Genomic DNA, 10,998 nt, shown 5'->3' with positions numbered 1-10,998 from the left:
TACTTTTTACGACTCCGGGAATACGATCGAATCCGAGCAAGAAGGGTTTACGGTACCTGCGTTTGGCGTTTATCGTAAGGTCGAGATTTAGTGCCGCGAACCCTCCTAATGAACACACAATAGGGTTCACAAGCGGCCTGCCAGAGAGTGCCATTGTTAGTATTTTCATTATTAATTGTTCTGTTTGAGTATTATGCTTTTCGATCTTATTAATTTTTTTTCTATTTTTCGTCTTTATTTTCATATTTTTCTTTTATGTTTTCTTTTTCGTTTTTTTATTGTTTTTTCTTCGTTTTCTTCTCCTCTTGTTATTTTACTTTTTCTTCATATGTTTCTACTTCTCCTTCTTTTTATTATTATTATTATTATTATTATTATTATCATTATCATTATTATTATTATTATTATTATTATTATTATTATTATTATTATTATCATTATCATTATTATTATTATTTCCTGTTGTAGTTTCGTATATTATATTTCTGTTATAGAAGAGAGGTATCGATATTATTCTCTCTCTCTCTCTCTCTCTCTCTCTCTCTCTCTCTCTCTCTCTCTCTCTCTCTCTCTCTCTCTCTCTCTCTCTCTCTCTCTCATCACTCACTGACACTCGGAATATAAAAGAAACACACAACGTTTACACAATCATCCGAAAACAAAGTCACACACACACACACACACACACACACACACACACACACACACACACACACACACACACACAACACGGGGCTATTTGCATTGAACCTTCGAAATAGATACCAGACATCGCTCAAAACAATAAACACACACACACATACACACACACAAAAAAAGGAAGATTCGACGCCAACGCACATGGCCACTCTTACGTACATGGTTGGGAACGCACATACACACATACTTGAATACGATTAAGTCACACTAAGGGACAGATAATAGCTTTAAAGTGAATACAAATGCGATGACGTAATACTCTCTCTCTCTCTCTCTCTCTCTCTCTCTCTCTCTCTCTCTCTCTCTCTCTCTCTCTCTCTCTCTCTCTCTCTCTCTCTCTCTCTCTCTCTCTCTCTCTCTCTCTCTCTCTCTCTCTCTCTCTCTTTGTGTTTATATAATGGAGAATGTTCCGTTACTCTCCTTGTGTGTGTGTGTGTGTGTGTGTGTGTGTGTGTGTTCATTTCCCTAACTCTTTATTTGCTTTGTTCTTTGTCTATTTGGTCGATTTTTCTTCTTCATTTTATATAAATTTATCTCTCTGTCACACACACACACACACACACACACACACACACACACACACACTTATCCCCCCCTCTCCCCCCCACGCACACACGGGATGACTGGTCGGAAACACACCTGTGAACGCGAATACATACACCTGATAATGAGAACAGAGCGGCACACACCTGAGCCACACTAACCAATCGCCAAACAAAAGGTGCAAAAAAAAAAAATAGGAAAGAAAAAATAGTGAAACGATACACACACACACACACACACACACACACACACACACACACACACACACACACACACACACACACACACACACACACACACACACATGAACACCTGCTAATATAAAACAAAGAATAAATAATTACTGGAGGCTATTTTTTATGTGTTTTTCTCTTAGTCATTGTAGAAAGTAATTAGTGTTTTATTTTTGCATAGGCATCGATTAAGGGTATGAGTTATGTTAATGAGCCAGCCTCGCGGTCCTTTTAAAATGAGTGAAGGTATTTAACAAAGGTAATTATATTTGAGTTGTTTTCGTGTTTTCTTCATTTTTTCTTCCTAATGACGGTGATGTTGATTGAAAGTGGAATTATACTTAACTGACGGCTTAATTAATATATTTGGTGGAATAATATCCGTGCCAGAAGGAACGAGGCTGACTTCATTACAGGGGTTTATAGTGTGAAGCGAAACAAATTCGAGAAAAAAAATTAACTTACTTTTTATCACGCAAAGGTCACTCATGATAAAAAAAAATACAAGGAAAGATTTTTTTTTACGGGAACAACGCTATAACTTTTTCTCTTAACTTTTTTTTTTTCCATCTCTACTCATTATGTTTATTGCCTTTGAGATCCGTCCTTATACTTGCCAAAAAAAAAATCCACAAGAAATTTGTATAGAGAAACGGAGATTGACCAGACTTATTCTTATAACTCTAAGCCTCCATCAGGGTAGTAAAATATAGTACATTGTCACAACGATACCTACGCGTGGGACAATATGTATTCACAGCAACGCAAAGGTGAGAATTCAATATGCAGGTGAGTGAGGTGGTGAGGTGGTGAGGCGGGTGCAAGGTGATCTATTCCCCACCACGTGTGCGAAGGCTGCAGCGGCTGGGACGTGACCAACATGCAGCAAACGAACCCAAAACAAATGACTCATGACCCTAACACTTGCCAGGGACCGCACGGCACAACACTTACTACACCCAAGCCCAGGTGGGACGGGGGGAGGGAGAAGCGATGGGGGGGACGATCACACGAGGACAGGGAGAGAGGAGGAAGTTGATGGATAAGTGATGCAGAAACGGGAGAAAAGAAGAAAAGATAAAAGGGATGCAGGAAACAGAGGGATCATAGGACAAATGCTGGAAGGGGACGATGAAAAGGGGATGGATGCGTGAGTGATATAAAAACAGGGTAAAAGAAGGATGCAATAACGGGAATGCAGGAACCAAGAAGAGTTATGAGAACAGAGGCTGGAAGGGGACGATGAAAAGGCGAAACAGAATAAAAGAAGGATGAAATGAGGAGGAGGAGGGGAGGAGAAAATGACAGGAGGAGAGAGGGATGGAAGAAGAGAGGGAGGGAGGGGGAGAGTGGGAGAGGTACACAAGTGGAAAGGAGGACAAAAATAATGAACATATGAACAATGCATTGCGTCCAACACCTGTGGCGTCCTCGAAGCTGGCACAGGTGTGAGGGGGGAGGGGGAAGGGAGGGCGTCACACCTGCGAACGTCAGCCACGCACTAGGGGACAGAAGAGGCTCGTGAAAGCAAAATATGTCCTACCTGTGAGTCTGGAAAGGTCATATTTTTACGGTAAATCAGACAGACAAAGAAAAATATTCCACGACATAACTAACAAAAACAAAAAAGAAATAAAAAAAGTAAAATTCAGTTCCAGGGTTGTTTTGATATTGCGGTTATTGTTGTTCTTGTGTGTTGTGTTGTGCTGTGTGTGTGTGTGTGTGTGTGTGTGTGTGTGTGTGTATGGGAGTGGAGAAGAGTGAAAGTCGGTACAATAAACTCTATACTTATCAGGTGACGTGGGAAAGACGGCGCTCACACACACACACACACACACACACACACACACACACACACACACACACACACACACACACACACACACACACACACACACACACACACTGGCAGGCCCATTAGCTAACCTCAACGTCCGCCATTCTGCTCATTATTTTCGTGACATTGTTGGCGATTATAATCTTAACCTTTATGACATTCTCTCCTGATGATTATTACAGACCGGCCCATGGCAGCTCCCGTGTGTGTGCGTGTGCGTGTGTGCGTGTGTGTGTGGCTTCTTCATCGGTGTCTATCCAGGTGTATCTACGTGTACGTGTGTGTCTGTGTACGCATAACTAGAAGCGCCATGTTATCAGCCGCATACATAATGCACACTATCAATAAATGCAAAGTGTCCCACGCATCCTCTCCCCCCTTCCCTCCCCTTTCCGCCCCGTGCGATCAATAAATCTTTCCTCTTTTACCTGGGAGCCGAACCCGCGAATCAGACCAGGTAGGATTGGATCATTTTACCTATTATCTTACCGCCCAACACACACACACACACACACACACACACACACACACACACACACACACATTCTACTCCACCACCCGAGCAAGCAATCTTTATCAGGCAGACACCAAGCTTGTCACTAATCCTAAAAACTGGTGTGAGGTGTGACTGTGATTCTTGAGATATTAATGTACTGTTTCATAATTAGTTACTCGTTAATTACACGGTGAGAAGGAGTATTTTGAGGTTCGTCTACGTGGAAAAGGAGAGAATGGGGAGCAGAGAGCATGGAAGGAAGTGGGGAATGAGAGAAAGGGGAGTAGAAAGGAAAGTATGGGAAAAGGAAAAGAGGTAAAATAGGTACGATAAAAATGCAAGCAGAGGAAGAGTGAACATAAGGAAAGGAGGTTGTTAGTGAAGAGGAGGAGAGAGAGCATGACAAGAAGTAAGGAATAAAAGAGAGTTAGAGGAAAGCGAAGGAAAAAGGAAATGGGGTAGAAGGAGTAGGATGAGAATGGCAAAAAGTGGAAGAGGGAAAATGAGGAGTAAAAGCTGTAGGATGAGGAGGGGAGAAAGAATGGCAGGAAGTGGGAAATAGAAGGAAAAGAAAGGAAACTAGGGAAAAGGGAAAAGGGGTCATAGAAGGGGGACGATGAGAATGCGAGAAAAGGAAGAGGAAAAAAAGAGAAAGGAGAGTTGGGATAGGATGAAGGGGGCAAACGGAATGAGAAAAAAAGAAGGGAAGAAGGAGGTGGTGATGGGGAAGGAAAGAGTGAGGTTAGGAGTTTATAGGAAGAGAAGAGTGAAGGGGAAAATGGGAAGGAAATCAGAGAAAGGAAGAATAAGAAGGGAGTGAAAGGGAAGAGAAGAAGGATAAAGTAACAGGTTTAAGAGAAGAGAAAGAAAGGAAGGAGAAGAAGGAGAGAAAGGTGGTGAGGAAGAGAAGAATGAAGTTAGAAGTTTACAGGAAGAGAGGGATGAAAGGGAAAATGGGAGGGAGAAACGAGGAATCAAGAAGGGAATGAGAGGGAAGAGAAGAAGGAAAGAGAGAGATGAAAGGGAAAATGGGAGGGAGAAACGAGGAATCAAGAAGGGAATGAGAGGGAAGAGAAGAAGGAAGAGGTAAGGAGTTAGAGGAAGAGAAAGACGTGATGGCGAGGAATTTAAAAACGTTGCTCATCATTATCAGGAATTTCTACGACGATTAAGGAAGACGATGACTCTGCGACGAGGCTCTCCTTATCAGATTACAATGAGGGGGGGACTTACCTGTTCTTGCGCTCCTCCTCCTCCTCCTCCTGCTCCTCCACACCCACCTCCACTTCCTCCTCGTGTGACCGGCCAAAAAAGTTCCCCGCCGCAAGCTAGCCCCCTAATGAGCTTGTTTGCTTGCTTTGATTTGCTTGTTTGTTGTGTCCCCTCGGCGCGGGTGAATCAGGCGCAGATTAACTCAACACTCGCTCAAGAATCTCACCGCATTCACGTTCGCGCTCCGGTTACTCTCTTATCTTGTAAACAGAAAATGTGAGACGCTCCTTTACCCCCCCGGCAATCACTGTCGTGCTCACCTGTCCGGTCCTCTCCGCCCGGCTTACCTGGCGAGGCTTGGGTTCACTTTTTCTCTCTTTTTTGGGGGGGGTCTTGAGTTTGTCTTTGGGAGGGGGGGGGTAAGATATGTTTGGTTAAGTTCAAATGTGTTATTGTTTTATTGTTTTAAGTTTTTGGTATTCATTTTGACTATTGTTTTTGTTTGTGAGTTTTTCCTTTGTTATGTTCATTTAATTTCCTTTATCCGATCTGATTTTTTTTATTTATACGATTTGAGTTGATGCGGTAAAAAGGAAAACAAGAATGGAAAAAATCGACATCACAACCTTGTTAAACGTTAAATAAGACGATTGTACTCTCTCTCTCTCTCTCTCTCTCTCTCTCTCTCTCTCTCTCTCTCTCTCTCTCTCTCTCTCTCTCTCTCTCTCTCTCTCTCTCTCTCTCTCTCTCTCTCTCTCTCTCTCTTGTTTCTCCTCATTATCTCCCGTCTCTCCTCTATTTCCGTCTCACCATCCCTCTTATTTTTGTCTCCCTTCATTCCTCTCGTCTTTTATTTTTGTATCCGGTCTATCTCTCTCTGTCCCTACCCCTCTCTATCTCTCCCCCCCATCCAATCAAACCACACCCCATCCTCACTAACACCACACAAAACCCTCGAGAACGCTTCCCTTACAAGACAAAAGAACATCTACACCCCTGCCAAAGGACCCAACACACAAACAGAGAAGGCAGCAGCAACGAGGAGCCTTAAGGACCTCGTTCAGGGGCACCCGGAGCTACGGATGATTGGGCAGGAGGACCTTTCACTCGAGATTCAATTAAAGTCCTCAACAAGCCCCCAGGATCAACAGAGCCAGCGTGCGGGTGGACGTGAGTGCCGGCTTGACTTGTGAGGAAGGGTGTGAGTGAGGGAGGATGTGAGTGAGGATGAGAGAGTAAGAGGGAGGGTATGGGAGTAAGAGAGGGTGTGAATGAGGGTATGGGAGGAGGGAAGGTGTGTAAGTGAATGATAAGAAGGGAGAGTGTGGGAGTGAGGGAGTGGGTGTGAAAAGGTGTGTGAGGGTATATGTAAGACTGTGAGGGTGTTTCAGTGTGTGTGTATGTGTGTGTGTGTGTGTGTGTGTGTGTGTGTGTGTGTGTTAAGAGTGCAGTCAGGAATATGCATGTGTTGGTGCTTGCATATACGAGGTGAAAATGATTGGATATGACATAACGACTTCTTTTTGTCCACTGTATGTGTTTTTCCTTCCTATTACTGGTGTTTTTAATAGTCCAACACGTAATGAAGTCTTGGTGAATTACACACTTCTACATTATGCATTATTAAATTTTAAACATTTAAGTATACCCGTTAACATTATATCATTTTAACTCACACACGCGCAGCCTGTTAAATATACATTAGCTTTGAATGTCTTTTGATTGCAGAACGCGACAACTGATCCTCATTTTTTTTTTTAGGAACACGCTCAAAAAAACTCAATTCATGCATCTCTGCAACACCTGATCCCGGGAACACCTGAGAGTGAGAGGGTGATGGGGGGGGGGGGTAATGGCAGGGGGGAGGGGGGGGTCGAGAGGGGAACAGAATGAACAATTGCAGCGGCGAGAAAAAAAAAAAAAACATATCCATAAACACTAGATTACTGCTAGGTTCCATCCCCCCCCACCACCCCGATCCCCCCCCACCCTCCCCACCCCGACACCCCACACCACCCTCCCCACCCCCAGCCCCCGGTCCCTCACCACCACCCTTCCCACCCCAACCCCCGATCCCCCAACACAACCCTCCCCACCCCCACACCCTCACACCCAATCCGCACCCGCCACGACCTAGCCCGGAGCACACCTGTCCCGGCCACACCTGCGACCCCGTGACGTGGGCGAAACAGGTAACAAAGATGATAAAAATAAATGACACGCGCTAAACCGGCTGACACGTTGCTTCCTCTTGATTCGATAAAAAAAAAAAGATATAAAAATACGTCGAGGAGTATTGTTGCAAAGAAATGATATAGTGTATAAACTGTAAGTGCTCGTGTTCTTGTATGAAAAGTTCTGTATGATCAACATTTTTTTATCATTTTACTATTTTTTTCATTATTTATTTAAGGTCATAAGCATTTTTTATTAACTTTGCTGCTATACCAACTCCTCTACTACTACTACGACTACTACTACTACCACTACTACTATTACTACTACTACTACTACCACTACTACATCCACCACAACTACCACCACCACTAATAATAATAAAAATATACTACTACTATAACTTCTACTACTACTACTGCTACTACTACTACTACTACTACTACTACTACTACTGCAACAATATCCACCACCACCACCATCACCACTACTACTTCTACAATATAAAAATCAAAACAAACAGACGATCGACCGCGCCAGCAGTATATAACTTAAGCATGACAAGCAAAAACAAAAAAGTATCCATGTTTAAATATCGAAGCGAACAGCGAGAGGAGCACAAAAACTCATCACCAGCCATCACATTGAATATTAGTCTTCAGCTTAAGAGACCCGAGATTAACAAACTGAGATGAGGGTACAGACGCCTGGCAGGAGGAGGAGGAGGAGGAGGAGGGAGACTAAGAGGAAGAGAAGATAAGCAAGGTAAAGAAGACAGAATAAAGAAGCGGGAGATAAAAAAAAAGAGATGAAGAAGAGAAGACGGGATAATAATAAAACAAATAAATGGATTGACTTAGAAGCGAGATAAAAAAAAAGGACACGAGAAGAGAGAAAATGGAAGAAGAGGCAACAGGAAAAGAATCTAAATGTGGAGGAAAGTTGAGGGAAAGAATAAACGAAGGAAAGAAGGAAAGATGGATGTGTTGACGGTGTGACGGTACGATACTAAGTGGAGGATGAAGGACCAATGAGACAAAGAAGAAACTGTTTATTATGTGGTGGTGGTGGTTGTGGTGTAGTGGTGATGGTAGCAGTTGTAGCGGGGATAGTGGTAGAAGGTGACTGGTGGTTGTGGTGCGATGGTGAAGGTAGGCGTAGTGGTAGTGGTGGTAGTGGTGGAGGCAGCGAAGTGGTGGTGCAGTGGTGGTGGGTTTGGTGGCGGTGGCAGCGGCGGCGGGGACGAGGGTACAGCCGGTGGTCCTGCTTTCAATTAAGCCGGGCCACGAGGACCCTCTAATTTAGCCCTGGCACTGGCCTGAATAATCTGCGCCACACCTTGTACTTAGGCTGGACCACTCCGGGCGGTAATTAGCAAAGCAAGTATTCATGGTCCTTAATGAAGTTTAATATAACGTAAGAGCCCAAGTTATACACCTGCCTCCCGCCAGCCCTCATTAGAGCTGCCCGCCGAGGGATAATAACAATACTCTGAATATTTGACGGCCGGCGCGCCTCTACAATTATCCCGAGCCTCGGCTGCCTGTCTCTTTAATATATAGCTTATGTATATACATGTATGTATGTATGTATGTATATATATATATATATATATATATATATATATATATATATATATATATATATATATATATATATATATATATATATATATATATATATATAAAGCGTGTGTGTGTGTGTGTGTGTGTGTGTGTGTGTGTGTGTGTGTGTGTGTGTGTGTGTGTGTGTGTGTGTGTGTGTGTGTGCACGTAAGCACTTCCCATGACATCCATGTATGTAGGGTACTGTCCACTGTTAATCTTACTACTACTACTACTACTACTACTATTACTACTAATACTACTACTACTACTACTACTACTACTACTAATAATAATAATAATAATAATAATAATAATAATAATAATAATAATAATAATAATAATAATAATAATAATAATAATAAAAAAATAAAATAAAATAAAATAAATTGAATGTCGATGCTATACATCAATAATGATGATAATGACTATCAAAACAACACGCCCCAACACCAACGCATCACCTTCATCACCACCACCACCACGGACCCCTCCCCTCTCACCACAACCACCACACCCTTCACCACCACCACATCCCTCATTCCCAACCCCCCTTCCATACCCCCTCACCACCACCACCACCACCGCCAGCACAACACGCGAGATATAATGCGCCATAAATCAAAGCAGTAAGACTCTACCTAAGCCCGGCCCGTTGTTTATTTACAGTCGCGAACATTATCATCGCAAATTGCTCCAGGATTTATGTCTCAGCCGCTACCTTGGGAAAACACCAAAAAAAGTCATAATACCTGCACGGAGAAGTAATTAATCCTGCGCTTCATAACTCTCTTGAAAGTGAACGTGGATGAGGATGGATAAGTTGTTTTTTTCGTGGAAACTTATCATGAAGATTTATAAATATATCAGCTGGGTATGTTTCAGTGTCCTTTTCCATGTTCTTCTCTCTATTTACATTACAAATAACTATAATATTTCATCTAAGTTATTTCCACGTCGTTTTTCATCTTCTGCATGTCTTTTCATATTTTTTTTTTCCTTTTCATACAAACTTGTCTTTAAGAACTCAACCAAGTACGTTCCTTGTCCGTTAATTCCTAGTGTCCTTATCTATATTATTTTGTATCTCTTAAAAACAAAAAATAATCGTTACACTAGTTTATTGCCTCAACTAATTTTTTTTTTTTTTTTTTTTTTTTTTACCCTCGATTACATCAGTCATAAAATAAGTTGAGGAGGGTTCACAGCATAACTCTTGCCTCCATTAAATATTTTGCGACTTATGACAAGAATCAATGATGTGGCCGGAGTGGGGGACCGCTAAATCATCTCTCCTACGTATTAAATCATCTCTTCTCTGTGTCTCATTTCATTCTTAGCGTGCCCCGAACTAACTATAACATCTCACTCGTTCCTACTTACTTTCTTCCTATATACTTATTTACTTTCCTACCCCCTGGCGCTCATCTGAACCTTGCTACATCTCTCTTACGTTCTAAATCATCTCCTCTCTGTGTCTCATTTCATTCTCAGCGTCCACCACCTCCTTGTAACATCTCATTCGTCCTTATTTGATTCTTATTTACATTTGCTTGCTTGCTACTAACGTTAAATCATCTCTCTTACGTTCTAAATCATCATCTCTGTCTCATTTCATTCTTAGCGTCCACCACCTCCTTGCAACATCTCATTCGTCCTTACTTACTTTTTAATCTCTTTTTCTACCTTGCTACTAGCGTTGAATCATGTCTCTTACGTTTTAAATCATCTCTATCTCATTTCATTCTCAGCATCCCACCACCTCCTTGTAACACCTCATTCCTCCTTACCTACTTTCCTCTCGCTTACTTTCCTACCCAATGGAGTCGTTTATGGGACCCCGATAGCCCCCAGGTAAGCCACTACTACATACCTGTCCACGTCCTTGCCCAATACATTCCTATATCCACCTCAAGGACACCTGTTTCACCTGTAATATACCTCCTTTTCTTGCTTCGTTCTTTAGTAACTGCAACAGAGTGATCAGGTAAGTCGCTACTACCTCGCCACGTCCTTGCCCAAAACATCCCTATACCCTACCCTTCTAATACACCTGTTTCACCTGTATCATATCTCCTTTTCTTGACTAGATTAACTGACTACAACAGAGTGATCATTAACTCCTTTCTCCTCTTTTATTCTTTTTTCTCTCTCTCATCATCCTCATCATTTATCACTTGCTTTCATATACCGTTTGAA

The 10,998-nt window shown here is 42.3% G+C and overlaps 1 protein-coding gene across 1 annotated transcript in view; it reads left to right on the top strand.

Annotated features, from left to right (window-relative positions):
- Window positions 1-2,258: 2,258 nt before the first annotated feature.
- The window catches only part of LOC126984115 (uncharacterized), a 64,812-nt gene continuing 56,072 nt past the window's right edge, over window positions 2,259-10,998 (top strand). Inside the window, exons 1-3 of the mRNA XM_050837500.1 lie at window positions 2,259-2,264; window positions 5,980-6,190; window positions 7,052-7,199. Coding sequence (XP_050693457.1) covers window positions 2,259-2,264; window positions 5,980-6,190; window positions 7,052-7,199 — 365 coding nt within the window. The remainder of the gene's footprint in view (window positions 2,265-5,979; window positions 6,191-7,051; window positions 7,200-10,998) is intronic.

Source organism: Eriocheir sinensis, chromosome 56 (genome assembly GCF_024679095.1).
Source record: "Eriocheir sinensis breed Jianghai 21 chromosome 56, ASM2467909v1, whole genome shotgun sequence".
NCBI classification, from domain to species: Eukaryota; Metazoa; Arthropoda; class Malacostraca; order Decapoda; family Varunidae; genus Eriocheir; species Eriocheir sinensis.
This window is presented reverse-complemented; position numbering and strand designations above follow the sequence as displayed.